The 18,200-nt window shown below is 37.9% G+C and overlaps 1 protein-coding gene across 36 annotated transcripts in view; it reads right to left on the bottom strand.

The window, feature by feature from the left end:
- MAP4K4 (mitogen-activated protein kinase kinase kinase kinase 4) overlaps window positions 1-18,200 on the bottom strand; it is a 192,062-nt gene that overhangs the window by 50,111 nt on the left and 123,751 nt on the right. For all 36 annotated transcript variants that reach the window (XM_021677407.2, XM_021677413.2, XM_064371367.1 and 33 more), the window contains 7 exons: window positions 15,600-15,725; window positions 13,949-14,059; window positions 9,746-9,836; window positions 7,445-7,575; window positions 5,605-5,659; window positions 4,074-4,152; window positions 459-634 (listed from right to left, as the gene is read on the bottom strand). In XM_021677407.2, coding sequence (XP_021533082.2) covers window positions 459-634; window positions 4,074-4,152; window positions 5,605-5,659; window positions 7,445-7,575; window positions 9,746-9,836; window positions 13,949-14,059; window positions 15,600-15,725 — 769 coding nt within the window. The remainder of the gene's footprint in view (window positions 1-458; window positions 635-4,073; window positions 4,153-5,604; window positions 5,660-7,444; window positions 7,576-9,745; window positions 9,837-13,948; window positions 14,060-15,599; window positions 15,726-18,200) is intronic.

Raw genomic sequence — 18,200 nt, 5'->3', positions numbered from 1 at the left:
GCTACACATGTGGCCCATACCACCACACCACTTGTAACAGAGTAGAGCAGTAAAAAAGCCTGGGCAGGGGTTCTTGAGAAGGAGAATTATACAGAAACACACTGATGATGATGCTCACAGCAGACGTTAAATAAACTCCAGTGAAATACGCCATGAACACATCCATAATCAAGTAAAATGAGCAGCAACAATGACATGACCCTCAGGAACAAGAAAAGCATCCCACTGCAATACCTATGTATTTGCTACAAGCTTGGGGACACACGCCAAAGCTCTAGCCAACTCCACCTGAAGCCAGGCTGGAACCCAGGCCTAAGCACTGAACTCCAAGCAGAGAGAAACCAGGCAAGCGCTGGCCAATGAGCGCTCTCATAGCTTGGAAGGGAGTGGCCCTACTCTAGTTCACAAGACCTAAAAATAAAAATTTTAAAGGATGAAAACAAAAACAGGCTTAGTACCTTTCTCGCCTCTCTTCTTCCTGGTACGATCTATATGATCCTTAAGCTGGATTCTAACTTGCCTTTCATTTGGCTGATCCCTTATAAAAGGATGTTTCAAAAGCTGCTCTGTAGAGGGCCGCTGCATGTAATTCTTCACCAGGCACCCTTCTATAAAACTAAAAAATTTCTTTGACCTGTAAGAAGTGAAAAAAATCATCAAATTTCCACCACAAAGAGTAAAGATCCAAAATATGAGTAACTTACAAGCCTCAAAATAAAGAAGAGCTACATAATTCACTGTGAACATTCTGCAAATACATAGGAATAATGTATGAAATAAATAGGAACTTAGGACTGTTGAGGATCAGGAGCATTAAATTAACACAGTTTAAGTGGTGCATCATATCACTAACAACACACCACAAATAGGGATTTAAATGAACTGGGTTTAAATCTAATATTGCACATTAATCACTTAATTACATGAGTGGAGGAGGCAAGTGGGTAGAGGGAGGTCTTTGCTAAAATGAAGGCAGATGGGACAGATGTCTGGTACCTAGAAGACAAGGACAGACAATGAGATAAGAAAAGGAGCAGAGCCCATGTCCAAATACTGGGGCTCTTGAACCTGTTAATTTGACATTTCAATCTGAGTTCCAAACTGGTTGATTTGTCAGCTCCCTCTGTTTAATGTACAAAGATAGCAATTATAGTTGGTGCTTTTTTTTTAAGGGGTGAGAGAGAGAGATGAATCTGTCACCCCACACTTGCCATACTGGCCACTTTTACTTCTGCCTGTTTCTCCATGCTCGGCTCATGAGGACCACGGCCCTAGCCTTGTTCAAGACAGTCTTACCTATCCTATTTTTTGAGACTCATCTCAAGAATTACCACTTCTGGTAAATCTTCCTGGCAACACTCTGTCCTATGTGCCCCAAGTTAGGAGACTTTCTTCTGGGGTTATCTGCTTTTAACAGACTGCACACTTTATGTTTCTTTCCTGTTGCAAAGTTGAAATGGTACAGGCCAAAAACTGGTTCCTACATCTCAACCTGTAGGCAATGCTCAACACTAGGCATGCACACCACAATAGGTATGAAATAAATTTTTGTTGAATGAATGAGGTATTCAGTCTTTAAAAATGTGAGTTAGAAAATTAGTTCACTCTTTCCACTTACTTCACTGCTGTTTAAAAATCACTTCTATTGTATTTCCATTAAAACTTAATTTTTTTTCAATTCAACAAATATTTATGTATCAACTATTTGCATTTGTTTATATTAGGCTCTATTAACACATACACATAGGAAATAAAGTGGAGGAAATTTAGGTATACACAACAGCAGACGTACGTCAAACTTACAGAGGAGGGGAAAAAAAACCGTTACAGTGGATCAGACAAGAAGAAAAAGGAGGATACTTGACATTCATAAGGTAGGAGAGAGAAGACAACATTCCAGAGTGAAGGAATGATATGAACAAAAGTAGGGAAGTATTAGAGAATAATGAATTATTTTCTGATGCTAGTAGGAAATGTAAAAAAGAATGAAAAAATAGGTCAGGGTGAGGTCAGACAAAAGCCCTTAAAGTCATTCAAAGTAGCTGTTACTTTACTGTTTAATGAGGAACATAAAGATTCTATACAGTGTAGTGAAATACTTTAACACAGAGATTTCTAAGACCCAATATCCACAAAGATCATTTTGGGAGTTTATCGAAGATAAAAATACCTGAATCACTCCCCAGACCAGAAACTTGGAAACATCAATTAAAAGATTCCAAAAGGATTCCTATGCATTATATCCACAGACGAACATTTGGGAATCAATGACCTACAATATATTTTCTAAAATCAACAATCAAGTTCTACTGGCAGAAGGACACTGATCATCTTCTGAAAGCCATTTCTCAAAAAAGGGGAAAAAAAAAGTAGAATTTACATTAGGTGGATGATGGACAGCAATCACAAAGGAAGAGGGGTCTATAATTATCTCATCCTTTTAGAATACTCAGGTAACATGAGAACAGGGATATAAATGGATGAAATGTGTCATCTAATACAGTTTTAAAAAAAAGAACACAGGAAGCATTTATTGCTGTCTACCCCTGTCTGTTTGTATCACTGTATGTTGGACACACAGTGGTTAATACAAAACTGTAGCTAATGAACAGAATAATCAGAGTATGAGGTACCCTGAAGATACCATCAACTTAGCAATCCTTCCAGTATAGACTTCTGTCAACAAAATCTGACAGAGATAAATAAAGGAAAAAATGAGTACTACGTAGTTTAGCATGAACTGGGTAAAGAGTTACTTCAGCTCCATAGCTGATTCCTTGGCGATATCTGCTATACACATTGCGTTTCCCTACGGGTGGCCATCCATGGATGTCCAGAGTTATTATGTCTTAATACAGAAGACTGATTGGGCTAAAATCTCTAGAACTGTGTGGCAACTGGGGCTAAAATCCTTACAACTGTGTAGCAATAAAAACCATTCTAAAAACAGGTAAATGGAATTAGACAGCCATATGGAGCCATATGGAGTCAAATGTGATTAAAGACAGTGTATAAAAAATTTAGAAAAATCCTGCCAGCAGAAGATAGAGGGGAAAGAATGGTGAAATGTGTTGGGGGCAAGGACAGTGAGGTAAAGGAAGAAGTATGAAGAAAACTGGTGTGAAGATGGGTGTCAGTGTGCAACAATACAGGGGAAAAGAGAACTGCAAATCACCAAAAAGTGAGCAACCAAGAAGAAAATAGCAAACCAGAACAGTCAAAAGGCCAAATTCAGAATGGAAGCTTAACTGAGATGTTTTGCATATTTCAGAACAAGAGTCAAGAACCTAAGAGGAGGCAGCATCAACTGGAAAACTAGTAAGAACTGTTTCAAAAAGGAAAAAAAAAAAGCCATATACTAGGTAGTAATCAGTAAGATAGACGAGCCCAGAAAAACAGAAAGAGGAACACAAAAAGGAGGGAAGGCCATGCATGAAGAGCCAGAGTACAGACCAGAGCTAATGGGAAAGGACCCAGAAAGAAGTTCAGGAAGGAAAGAGGGGGTAAAAATCCTAACAGCCTTTCTCAGGGAAAGTCATCTTTCTCTCTCTCTGCAGGTATCAGTACTCTGTTTGACAAATGTATGCAAGTTACAGGGAGAAGGAAAAGTGACAGCAAAAGAAGATAGAACCATTCTGTGCTATTCTGCAGTGAGAACTGGTATGTCTAACTTCAATTAAAAAATAATAATTATAGTAAAAGCCTTCATTAATTTTAAAATCCTCCTTCATGGGAGGAACCGCAAGTCAACACAGCTTTCTTTCTTTAATGGAAAGATGTTTAGAAGTATATTACACTTAAAAGAATACCTAAATATTAAAATAGAACATTTGTGTTTAGCCATGTTATGGTGTTTCATATGGTCATTTGTCCCCATTTTGTAATTCAGAATTTATCAAGAAAAATCTCGTTTAAAAAAACCAATGCACCTTTTAATTGGTGTTTTGGAGAACCGGCTCTTGTGTTCCCCAAAATTAGAAAGGCCAGAATTTTATCTCAGAAGAAAGTATAACTAAAGAGAAACAATTAAAAAAAAAAAGGAAAAGAACAACAAAAAACCATATATAGCTTACCATTTTTTTGACTTCAGCCGGGGAGGAGGGTTTCTGGGAATGAGAAACAGTGCTCTCATTGGATGCATGTCACAGAGAGCTGGGGAGAGGAGACGGTTGTGTCAGTATGGCACTTATTTTACTCATTCTTGATTTCTAGGGCTCACTCATAAATAACATGAAATGCTCTGGCCCATCGTCTGACTGATATGCTTCATACCAAGCAGTCTAGACATCTAGTTATGAACTCCAGGGCATACCTTGAATGTCCCATTTAAAAATAGCAAAGTGAGAGGACAAGAGCAATGAGATGAATATACATTTTCAAAAAGACATTGGAAAGTTTTCATAAATCAAAGTCTTAAAGGAGCTAACACTTAAGTTGTTAAACTATCTTTAAGATTCCAATGAAAATGACTGTATTTTCATAGAGTTGCTGTTGAGATTAAATCAGATATGGCTTTCAAAGGCTTTCACACAATGCCTGGGAATAGAATGAGCATAGTTAGGCCCTCCAGAAATGCTAACTATTCATTGTTATAGCTAAAAATACTAGAAGGAACAAAAATTGAGTGTAAAATGGGATTGTTTAATTCTGTGCAATTGCTGTTTATACTCTTATCGCTCACCCAATAGAGGTCTATTAGGCATACATGGTAGGCATTACTATGTCACCATATGCAATGTGCATTTTCTTGTGTTTATTTACCTTCAAAAGACTCTTACAAGGCACCTGGGCAATGAGGAGAGGCAGATAATGCTATTCCCCTTGTGAACAAAAAATGAGACTAAGGATGAGGTGGTACTTCCCTGTCTCACTTCCTTAGAAAGAAGCACAAGGGAATGTATGGTGTTTACGGCAGATCTCTATTTCTGCATTAAAAACTAATTTTTAACTGTCAACAATTATTTTCATTCATTCAACAAATATTTATTGGGTAGCAACTATGTCCCATGCCACAGTTATACATTCTTTGTGTATACCTTTTTAAATGGGGACCAGCAGAAAATGCTATGTTTTTTTCTCTTTGTTCTCTGCAAATCTACCTCATCTGTGATCAGAAATGATTTATATCAAGTTCTCATTAATTGAATTCAGTGGAGAAGCAAACACAAAATTTCACTTAACACACACAAAAAAATTATACCATAAATAAAGTTATGCCTCCATTAGTTAAGTCAAACTTAAATAATATTAAAATTTCATGTGTTAGGACTAGTTTCACTGAATTATCCAATTTAAAATGTAAAAAGAAAACTTACTACTTACTATCTGATCTCGGCACTAGTACTTCAGGTCACATATGTGAGTACAACTTAAATAAAAGAAAATGTAGCCTATGGGACTCCTAGAGATCTCCAAAAGGAATAGTAACAGTGGTTGCCAAGAATTTCTTTTACATCTAAAACTTAACTATATTTATGATGCCTTCATCTAAACAGTCCACCAGAAATGCCTTTATCCATGGAGCTGAGCTGTTCTTTTTGAAGTCTTGGGAGGGGTTTAAGTTATACGTAACAAGTGAGCTAAAAAGAAAAGAAAATTACTTACGGGGAGCACCTTCTGCCATCTCAATGGCTGTAATGCCACAAGACCAAAGATCACTCTGCAAAAATAAAACAGTATGTATGGATACTAGAGTAGCTACAAAGCCACTAACTTACATTTCTGGCTATTTACACAACTTTGCTATATAAACCAAAAGGAAGTTTGCCAGAAAATTAAAAGCACAAACACATTTGTAGAACACTGGATGGATGGATGGATGGATGGATGGATGAACAGATGGATGGATGAACAGATGGATGGATGAACAGATGGACGGAAAGAGAAAATTGATTTGTTAATTAAAACCATTCACATCTATGAATGAACTAGAGTTGGTCTACTTAAAAGCCTCTGTCTAAATGTTCAGTGAATGGTCTACTGTTCAGTATGTTTCTTCATTTCTTCATAAGCATTTAATACTTTAGACTTCTGGCCCAGATTTATGTTTAATGTTGGTAATTCAAACTTAATAAAGATTTTAAAGTTTGAAGGCCAGAAAGCATTTTTTACAAAATGTTGACCACTGAATTCATAAAACCTAACATAGTTCACTAATTCAAATCATGCCACTAAGCATCCCCACCCCACCTGCAAACCAAACAAGTCAGCTGGTTTTCTGCACAAGGAATTTTTTTTTTCTGATTCACCTGAAATACTAAATTTAAAATTTGAATTAAACTTCACTTTTGCCCAAAAATAAGTTCCATGAAGGCAGGCGTTTTTGCCAGTTTTATTTACTTCTGTTTTGGCAGGTACTCACTAAACACTGCCTGATGTACAAAAGTCTTATCAGATGATATTTCTTAAAATCCAAAAAAAGACTTTTGGAAAGTAGTTAAGGATACTTACTGTCATTACTATATATTTGTTTATATGCTATCCTAACCAATGAATTAAACTTGCTCAGTTTAAGCATTTTTCTAAATAATCTATATTTACATTACAAAGTTCAGACACATATGTCTGAATACAACAAAAAGGAGAGATCTATCATTCCTCCCCTAAGCTTTCTATACTATTGGGGTACACAAAGGGGCTCATTATCCTACCCCAGTGGCCACTCCTGGCAACATGAGTGGGGGATGAGCAGTTCTGCATGCCGCCTGCTTTGAGGCAAAACAAAGCACCTCCACCTTCACCTCCCCAGTGGTGATCTTGCTTGACACAAATTAAGCCTTTCCAGTTTACAGGAAACAAACTAAATGGCATATAGAAGTAATGAGACAAATCTAGCGGGTAGAACATTAGATAACAGGTTCATCTAATTAAGGCATGGATTTTTAAAAATAGTTTTTATAAAAATAGTAACCTGAGAAATAAAAATAAAACCTGAGTCTGATAACAAATATAGATTTACATCTCAATTTTTTTTAAAGTGCATTATTGATTCAAGTCCCTAGAGGTCACTCTAATAATTTAAATAAATTTGTGTACCAAATCAAAGCTGTAAAGCTGTTTAAAAAAAATATATAAAATTTCACTCAAATGAAACTATTACTATAATTGGCAATATTTTAAAAAGAATAAATATTTGATTCTAATATATCCTTCAAGTTAAAAAGGACAGCAAATAGGAGCGAAAAGTTCTAGCCACGACAAAGTGCTCCAGACTGCTTTGAAACCAGTGTATTCCTTAGTGAGAACACAGTCACGTGATGCAAATGGACAAAAAAGATGGCATCTGAATACTGTCCTGGAAAATTTGCACCTGAAATTTTCCTCACTGAAGATCTTCCTCCCTGAAAAAGCAGGTAGACAAGGGGTGTGTAATTTGTAAGTAAAGCCCCCATCCCTCAGGCATGCCAGTGGCCCTGCAAAGGCCTATGGAGCAGGTGCCTCTTACTCTGTAATCATAGGTGGCATCCGGGTTCTCATCACAGGCGATCACCTCAGGAGCCATCCAGTAGGGAGTGCCTATGAAAGTATTTCTCCGCCCCACTGTCCTGTCCAGCTGAGCACTCACACCAAAGTCGACTGTGGGAGGAAGAGAAAGGAAGATAAAGTGAAACACAATTACAAACCAGATATACTTGGGGAAAACTCAAGGAGGAAATGTCTTCATAGTAAACCGAAACAGCAGTGCTTCATGAATATGCAATCCTCTTCAAGGTAGGCGACACTGGTCAGGAGTGCCCTTCCACAGTAAAGCAACCAAAACTGCGAGATCCTCTACCAAGTAGTCCAGAAGCTCCTGGGAGGCCTGGATCTGGCTGCCTCCCCAGCTTCTCCAACACTGACCAGCAGAGGGCCTTGTAAATGAACCACAACCTTGAGTGCTTTCAGAGAACTGCCACAAACAAGATCAAGTCACAGAGAGCCCCAGGTTCAGGAGAACTGACTCAGATGCACTTGACTTACCTTCTTAAGCAGTATACTTCTTATAAGTATATAAGAAATATACTTTCTTATATTTAATAACCATAAATATAAGAAAACCACAAATGTTTTCTTGAAAAGAACATAGTACTGAATCAAATAAAGAAAATCAAGCTAAATCACATGTTCATAAACACCCCCTAAAGCACCTGGGACTTCTGCTGATTTTTCAGTGACTTCTGCATCCCACCCAATTGGATGGTGGTGGTGGTCTAGAGGAAAGTTCAAAGATGGGAGGCAAAGCTGGCAGGAAGACCATGACCTCTAAGAGAATGCCTGCCATCAGCCGCTGCCAACGCTATCACTACACACACAGTCATTACCCCAGCAGGAACCTGAAAAGGTGGAGGAGCCCACGCTGAGATGAGTTACAGGGATCATAGATTCAATTTCTATGCACAGAACATGCTCAGAAAATGGCTTGTCCAGGGTGTGGACTCACTCACTGAGTGCTCCTCTAGAGACAGAGAAACACACAGGCCAGTCAGTGCAGGAACCAGAGACACATGGGCCAGCCAGTCAGTGCAGGAAGCCTAAGCAATCACAGAAACTTGGAAGACAATGGTAACCAATCACTAAGTGATCACTCAGGGACTATCACAGGCCAGGACCAGGAGACCAGTGCAGGGAACAAATAGCTCACTGAGTCATTTGGTAGGAGAACTGCTCAAGTGCTTCCTATCTTAGCCTTGAGGGGAGTTTCCAACTGGGCAGACTACTCCTCTACAGAAGACCAACAAACACAAACACTATGCAAGAAATTAACTATGAAGATCTTACTTTTACAGTACAACAGCTGTGCCTATGATTTCTAAAAGAAAGGTGGACTAGACCCATATAAATATAAAGAATTTTGTTGTGATGTATTAGTGGAAGAAAAATTAATACAAACTCTGTTTAAAAATTTGATACAACACTTAGATGAAAGTGATTCGAATAAGTTCAGACCCAGCTAAGGGAAACAGGGAATATAAAAGAACTCTTGCAAATAACTAGGAAAACACCGTGGGCTGTAATTATCTATCCAAGCAGAAATTTATCAAGCATCTACTACAATAAAGTCATCATGCTAGGTGCTGGGTAATACACTAGTTGCTGCATTCCCAGAACTCACATTTTGACAAAGGAGACAGTAACAGAAGTAAACAAACAATCATATATCTATAAATTGTGAATAATACTATGAAAGAAACAAGCACCAGGGCCCAACACAGATCAGAGGTTGGAAAGGCCCCTGAACATGAGAAAAAAAAACTGACTTCAAAATTTAAGTCAAGTCTTCCCAATGGGAAATAGTTATGCAAAGGCCCCAAGCTAAGTCCCAAGAAGTTTAAAAAAAAGAAAATAAGACAGCAATTGATGAAGAGAGAAGTAAAGAGGGACATAAAATGAGGAGGGAAAAGTAGCATGGGTCAGATCTTACATGGCTTTTTATGGGCAAGGGTGAGAAATGTAGGTTTTATCCAAAGTAAAGTAGGAAGCCATTAAGGGTCTATAAGTAGGAAAGTGGCATGGTCTGATCTGAAGATCAGTCTGGCTGCTGTATAGAGAAGGGGGAGATGGGCGGAGGGGTGAACAAACATACAAACATGGAAGTGGGAAGGCTGGAGCCAGGGTAAGCAATATGCTCGGTTCCCACATTCTTGAGAACAGAAATAGAAAACATGGGTAACAGACTGAACTTTTCACTAGATGGAAGCAGAGCTGGGAGCGCAGCTGGCTTGTGCCAGGTGCAAGTATGAGATCACGCAGCACATCCATTACATACCAAGTTTCACCTCTGCATTCTCGGTCAGTAACACATTCTGGCCTTTGATATCCCGGTGAATCACGTGATGAATGTGAAGATGTGCCAGTCCCTGAATAGAAAAGACGCCTAAATTTTAGTTTTCTGTTACTATAAATAAACAGCCAGGAACACACCTTTTATAAGAAAGTACATATGCGGATCAAAGGTTTTTGTGAGCTAATGAACATTAACTTCACTCTTAGCTAATTCCCAGGAAGATAGCACCAATACTACCACACACACAGAAAGAAGTCCTCCCCACCCTCCACATTCCCAGTAGGTTAAGTTCCCTGTGTGAGCAACATGACCACTTCTAGCTGTGCCTTTAAGATATACTGCAGATTACCATCTGCAGTTTCTCTGCTATAATTTGTGCTATTTGTGTACAGGGTGGTTCCTTTCCCACACTAAATGTCTAGAGGGTGACCCCATGGGCATATTTGAACTAGACACATCTCAGGGGAAAAGCAAAGGGCAAGAGAGGGTTTTGAAATCTGGCTCTTTAACAATGGCTAGCATTCCCAGTGCACAGTGACAAACTGCTAAGTGCTAATCAAACCCACCTTCACCCCAAGCATAAAAGGACTGTGCTGTCAGAAGAGCCTTGTGTTCAAATAAAATATCTTTCTTTCCCAAGGAAACAAACCTACTGGGCATATAACACTTTTTGATGACCTTGTATCTGGAATGAGGCCCAAAAACTTGTCTCTTATGAGAGGTGGTGGAAGAACAAAAACACATGTTGCATCCAAATATGGTCCATGAGACAGCAATGCATCATTCTCACAACTCATTACTTATTCTGTCCTCAGCTAGAGAAGCCAAACATACAGCTCACCTCCTTAACATACAAGCAACCCATTTACTCTAAAATGTCTCAATCCAAAAAGGGCAGATTACAAATAAGTGTTATTTGGTTTTTCCTGTTTACTCTCTTTTTTTTAATGGGGTTTATTGTTATCATTACTTTGTAAGATATGAATTAAATACAACAGCTCCTCTAGAATACTAATTTTTCTAACGGGGTTTCTAAACATTCATTTACTGGTCTGTCTATGAAACAGACTAGAGCTTATTTAACAGCTCTGTTTATTTTTCACAACACAGGATGTGCGGTATTATACCACAAAGCACTGACTAGAGAAAAAAGCACTAAAAATATATGGTACCTTACTGCTATAGTTAGGAACAAAGTCCCTCCTCTCAGCGTGGTATAACTTCAAACAGCAAAAGGAGAGACGCAAAAGCTAGCTTCCCTAACTTTTCATAATTACTTTTTCTATTACTTCACTTCATTTTTATTCTCTAACCTGCAAAACTTCCTTCTTAAACTTTTACAAGATTATCTTAACAACAAACAAAAGCACCCACATCTTCTCAAACAAATGTGGCTCGCATGCACTCTTTTGTTCATTACTAGCAGTAAATGTATGGAACAATGCCTGCTTTCCTGTCTATACTCTATAGGATCACTGCTTCTACAGGGAATTAGGTGTGTCTAATAGCTCTGCAACAATGTTAACTTGACTTATGATTATTCTGAACAGTAAGTACATTTTTCTTCCATGAAGTACCTGGGAGTGTATGTGTGTTCAACTAGTCCCATACCAGAAATGAGACCACAATTATCCTTCCTTAGCAGAAATGCCAAGTCCAAATACTCAGCGAGGAACCTATCTATCCTCAAACAAATCCATCAGTGTTTCTAAACTAGGAAATATTTTTTCCATAACTCTTTATCAGGCATTGTCACAGAATAAAAGAGCAATCAAAGGCTGTCATAGAGTATAGGTTACAGAAAGCTGTAAGTTCTCATATTCAATATGAAGTATTGATTTCAGCCAAAATGAGAAACTGCCATGTGGAACGTGAACATGGAAGTGGGCTGAAAAGAACATGCTGGTCTTGCTGTGAAGCCTTGTGGTTCAGAGGGTTATAGTGTTCTGGCCCCAAAAAGCACTTCCCTAATGGCTGAGGCCTACCTGCTTAGCACCCTCACCATTCAAAGGGTCTGATCATAAAAATCATAATGTCTAAATCCAACATCTAGTGAGAAATGAGGAAAGATTTTGCCACCACAGAAACTGTCTAATCCCAATCATCTTGAGAACACATGTTATCTGTCTGGGGGTGGCTGCATTCCTTTCTCATGTGACCTCACCTCCAGCTTATCATCTTGCCTTCTCTTTACCAAAGCCAACTCTTAGTAACCCCTATAATGAACACACACTACTGCATGACACATGAACTCTCCCTGAGGCATTCGTTTGTTTTAATTTAAACCTTTGTGACAAGGAAAATCTCCCATTCTAGATGAAATGTAGGCGAAGGAAGCTCATGTTTCAGATTCCCAGTGAGGCAAAAAAGATTTGCTATGTCTCAAAAATATGTCCATTCATGTACCACACTCAAGTTGGTTTAGAGGTGTTAAACAAGTTGGGCTTCTTTTAAATGTTACTGGAGATCAATGATGGTAAAATGGCTAAAGGTACATATTATACGTGATAGGTAAACAATGCTTGCCCAGGTATAGAAACACATTAAGTTGTCTTTGATGTCTCTGAAGTCTGAAATACATTTGATGTCTACGATGTTATGCTAAAAGCTAGTTCTCTGTTTGAGAGATCCCATAATAGAATTATATACAAAAAAGGTAGAGGTGGGGGTATGTGGGTGGGGATGTGTATGGCAGGGGAGTGGGTGTTTAAAACAAAAGAATAATGACAACAGTTAACATTTGCTGATAGGTAGTTATGTATCCACATACTACACTAAACGATTAATATACACTAACTCATTTCATTCTCCTAACAAAAGTAATTTCAAAGGGTTGGTATCTAAAATGTATAGATGAAGAGAAAATAAGTCCTGAAGGCTGAATAACACAGAGTGTGCTATAGGTAAGTAGCAGAGGCAGGACTCAAACACAGGTTTGACTTATGCTAGTTTCCAACCACTCAACCAATGTTCTATCCTGTCTACCATGCTGAAGAGTTTTAGTTATTAATAAATACATCTGGCACAGTACCTGACTTCCTTTACAGACGTATAAGGCAGGAAGCTTAGTTTCCACACTTAGGCTCTGCTTTCTATAATAGTCATAAAAGACCCTGATATTTTAATGACATTTGCAAGTGTTTATAAAAAGATGGTTCTCCTATCACCTTACCCCACCCCCCACAACTAGTCTTCTTAGGGGAATTGCCTAATTTCAAAGACTACATAAATATCCAAATAAATTTTAAAAAAATAACATTTCTCTAGGAAGTCTAGACATCAATTTTTAAACTTGCAATCCTCTATAAATCTTAAATATAAAAAGTGGGACAACTTTACTTATTAAAAAAATAAAATTAGTTACTTATAAGCCTTTTTTATTAGTAGGGGAAGCGTAAGAATTGGGTTTCAATTTAACTTCATAATCTTCATTTTAAAAATGTGTTAGGTAAATGAAATGCAACCAAGTAACGTCCGTGTGTAATTCAGGGATGGAGTACAGAGAAAAACTGTGATAGCCAAATGAAGGAACAGATTCACTGATAATATAACTACAAGCAACGCTCAAATATGAAATCCTAAAAACCCTCTGCCTATGCTGTCAACATGGCTTTTACTCAAAAGAACCATTTAAAAGCTGCTAAAACAGCAGTTCAGAGACTTACTCTAAGTTCATTAGCCAGCTTTCCAAATGGCTGTAAATAACATGAAACATTCGAACTTTACTTCATAAATATTATAATAGATTCTAGTAGCTAATGCCAAAGTCTTCAAGATGATTTTGAAAACCAGCATTCAGCACCATTAGTATTGATTTATAAGCATATATACAGGATTCCTTTAAAAACAACAGTTAGAGATTATTTCCCTTCCCCTCCACTCTAATTTCCTTTTAACTCAAAGGAAAGCTGCCAATAGGTATGTTGTGATGCCCTGGAAAGTAAATTCAGGTAAATACAGAAACACTATTTTTCTTAAGCCTACCTTATTTACATACTTGCCACCAGAGTCAAGTCATGATGTAGCTTAAATTACCGAAGCTATCTAGATATGTAGAACCCTTGACTGTCAAAGAGAATAACCTATATAGGTATAACTAATGCAAAGAAGTATTTGCGGCTGGGAAAAATAAAATGGAAGCAAAGGACAATGAGTTGGAGCACTGTAACCAGCCACTTTCCTTACCCTCAGGATTTCTCTGGAGATGTAGGCAATCCAGTCTTCTTTGAGTGTGTTCCCTTTGGTGTTCTTCACAAGGTCTGTAATGGACCCAGCCCCACAGAACTCCATAACAAGCTACAGGGCAGACAAGACACAAGGTGAGTAACACATCTTGGAGAAATTGGGAAAACCAGATTAACCACCATGCCCTCTCTTTTCTAAAGACCTGGAAATGTGATGCTCCTAAATAATTGATAACTTGGAGGCACCTAAATAACTGAAAGCTAATTTCATGGTCCAGTGTATTCACTCTGTATATTTGGTCCAGGAGACTGAGAGTCTCTGGTATTCTATGGCACACCCAAGTGCAGCAATTCTGAAGTGCTCATAGGCACAGGAGGACTATTTTGCTCTTCATCACTGCCCATTATCAAATATCTGATTCAAATATTCCCTAACATTCTTTTCATTTTGCCTCAAAAACATTCTATTTTTCACTTTTGATCCTCAAACTATTATATTTTATATTAACTGGGTTTAATACGAATAAAAATTGCTATTTTTAAGCACTTATACAATTGTTTTTGAGAAGGGAGTCTCGCTCTGTCGCCCAGGTTGGAGTGCAGTTGCGTGATCTCAGCTCACTGCAACCTCTGCCTCCTGGGTTCAAGTAATTCTCTTGCCTCAGCCTCCCGAGTAGCAGAGACTACAGGTGTGTGCTACCACACCCAGCTAACTGTTTGTATTTTTACTGGAGACGAGGTTTCACCATGTTAACCAGAACGTCTTGATCTCCTGACCTCGTGATCCACCCGCCTCAAACTCCCAAAGTGCTGGGATCAAAGGCATGAGCCACCACCCATGGCCTACAATTTTTTTTAATGCAATATTTATGGTATCTAAATGTTTGAACAATATGATCACAATGATATGTTTAAAGTACCTAGAAAATGAACTGAATTGAACTATTCTAAAATTTTAACTATGATCTGATTTGGGCAATGATAATAGGGGTAAATTTTTTCCCTTCTACTTAATTTTATAATGCTCTTTTAAAAAATATTGATAGAAAAATTATTAATCTATCTTCCTGTTTTATAAGTTCAATACCTTAAGCATAAAATAATGTGATTGTCACAGATCTGATGGTCATCTCAAGGTCATTATCTTGAATATAAATGTGTTCAAAAAGAGATAAGGTTGAATACGTCAATTCCAGAAATTTCCCTGGAACTGTTTTAATTAACTATTATCATTAATATTATTAATAAGTTACTGATAGAAGTTTGTTTCTTGAGATCTGTCTCTTATTTCCAACTGGTAAGCTCAATTGACTGAGCTTTCAAATTAATTTGGTTCCCATAAAAAAAGTTTTTATTGTACTGCTTTCAAGCTCCTGATTTCCTTGCTATTTGGTCACATTCCTTCTAGACGCTGCCATTTTACTTCTGAAACACAAAGTTAACTTTTTTCTATGCAATGTGCAATCAACATCAAAATAAACAACCAGTATATAGTCAACCCACAGATACAGGTCAAGGAAGCCTTTAGAACCTGCCAGCTACTTACCACCCCTCTTTGTTGTTTTTCTTCCCTCTCAGCCTCCATCCCAGCCATGCCCTTACAATATAAGCAAAATGGAATGACCATAAATGCTCAGGAAAGATCCACCTACCCAGAGTTGGTCATCATGTCCTGGAGGGCTCTTTTTGATGAAAGCACCATAATACGTTGCAATATTTCTGTGATGAGAATATTTCTTCAGCATATTTATCTCCAGTTTGATTTCTTCCTCTTCATCCTTAAGAAAAAATAAAAACAAAATGTGTGGCTACTGAATAATGTACATGATTCCCCCACACTAGATACAATAATGAAAGGAACAAAAGTTCCCCATCCTCCAGGAGCAGGAGCACATATACATTTGCTTTATCCTGGTGATAAGAACAGGGACCTTAGAGAATTCATCCTTTTAAGTGTGATTACAGGATGTGATGCATAGAAGGTAAAGACAAACACGGAGAGTAGCAGGGACAGTGCGAGGGGACTGCCCGGCCAGCTCTCCCACTAACTGTGACCTCAGGCAATGCACTCCACTTCTCTGAGCTTCAGTTTGTTCAGCTATAAAAATGGGACCAAAAAAAGGAAATGACTGATACTACCTGAACTTATCACTTGGAAAGTCTGTTTGCTTTGCAAACACAGATTATTTGGACCGTGTAAGTCCAGGAAACATTTACCTCTAACAGCCCTGCATGACAGCACCCTATAGTGAAGCCAAGGCAGAGTACTGAATACATAAATGCAGGCTAGTGGTATAGTCCATGACCGTGTGGCTCAGTGAGAATCCACTAACCCGAAAAGAGGTTCAGCTGAGTCCAGTGGGCCCCAATAACAAAACATCACTGAGCAGGTTGTTTCAGACTTGATTCCTAGACTCTTGGTTTACTGAAATAAGATGAGCAGAGGAAGAAACCCAGAGTTTGTGTGAGAATATTAGGGTGGGGAATGAAGGAAACAGATAGTGACACAGGTCTGGAAAATAAAACGTTGCCCTTGTGAATGACAAAGACTGAGAAGTCTTGTGATCTCCACCTCTCTCCCATATATACACCTGGGGAAGAAGCTGTGCACACCAGCCAAGTAGGCATTCTGTTCCTTGTTACATACACATGATATACTACCTGCAAATGGTTAAGAAAGATTTGTAGTTAGTACACAATGAGGGGAAAGCAGAGTTAAAGTGAGAAAGAAGAGAAACTGTGCAGGAAAGGGAAAATCAGCCTTGATTAGAAAAGCAAAGCGTAAGATCAAGCGAAATCTGATGACCAGATCTCCAGAATCCCCTATACCGTTTACATTTTCAAAAGGAAAAGATAACTAGTCTCCTAAAATGTCCTTACTTTTCTACACTGACACAACCATCCCACTCATAACTGATGTCCTTTTCTCTCCAGGGAAGAGTAGGGGCTCTGAGTAGCCTAGATGTGTGTGCATGCACACATGCAGGTATAATGCATGCACGCTCACACACACAGCTTGGAAGAACCCTACTTACTGCTTCTGTCTAGCACCTCTAGAACTACTCTTAAGGCCTTACAAGCCTAAAGGAAGTCTGATATGCAAATATTATACTTTAAGATAAAAGCTGCAACATCATTAATTAGCTATTAATGAGACCAAATGGAAAAAAATAATTTTTAAAATACAAACTTCAGTTGTACATTACTGCTTTAGAAAACAAATGTATAACAAGACATGTAGTCATCTTAGAACAGTAATTCTCAAGATGGTGGCTTTACAGCTTGGTTCCAAAATACAAACGTTACGATATTATAGTACAGCCATGCACTACGTTAATGTTTTAGTCAACAAAGGACTGCAAATACAACAGCGAACTCATAAAATTACAAATGAAGCTGAAAAATTCTCATCACCTAGTGACACTGTGGTGTTGCTGGTGTAAACAAACCTGCTGCACAGCTAGTCGTAGGAAAGTATTGTACATATAGTTATGTACAGTACATAATACTTGATAATAAATGACTATGTTAGTGGTTTGTTTACTAGACTATACTTTTATTGTTATATTAAAGTGTACTCCTATTTATTTATTTATTTTTTTAAAGTCAACTTACAACAGCCTCAGGCAGATCCTTCAGGAGGTATCCCTAAGAAGGTACTGTTATTATAAGAGATGACAGCTCTATGTGTTGCTACTGCCCTTGAAGATATTCTACTGGGACAAGATGAGGAGGTATCAATATCCCTGAAAACAGGGATATTGATAAGTCTAACCCTGCATAGGCCTAGAAGATATTCTACTCTATGCATTGCTACTGCCCTTGAAGATATTCTACTGGGACAAGATGTGGAGGTATCAATATCCCTGAAGACAGGGATATATAGTACTGAAGACAGGGATATTGATAAGTCTAACCCTGCGTAGGCCTAGGCTAACTGTGTGTGTTTGTGTCTTAGTTTTTACCACAATGTTTAAAAAGTTTAAAAAAGACAGAAAAAAAGCTTATAAAGATATTAAAAAGAAAATATTTTAGTACAGCTATGCAATGTGTATTTTAAGCTAAGTGATATTAAAGAAGAATCTAAAGGTTTTATAAAGTAAAAGAGTTACAGTAACCCAAAGTTAATTTATTATTGAAGAAAGAAAATATGTTTTTACAAATTTAGTGTATCCTAAATGTACAATGTTTATGAAGTCTACAGTACTGTATAGTAATGTACCAAGCCTTCACATTCACTCACTCATTCACTC

Source organism: Aotus nancymaae, unplaced genomic scaffold, assembly GCF_030222135.1.
Source record: "Aotus nancymaae isolate 86718 unplaced genomic scaffold, 86718_ANA_hifiasm-v0.15.2.pri h1tg000131l, whole genome shotgun sequence".
Taxonomy (NCBI): domain Eukaryota; kingdom Metazoa; phylum Chordata; class Mammalia; order Primates; family Aotidae; genus Aotus; species Aotus nancymaae.
Note: the sequence above shows the minus strand (reverse complement) of the source record. Positions and strands in the feature narration are given on the sequence as shown.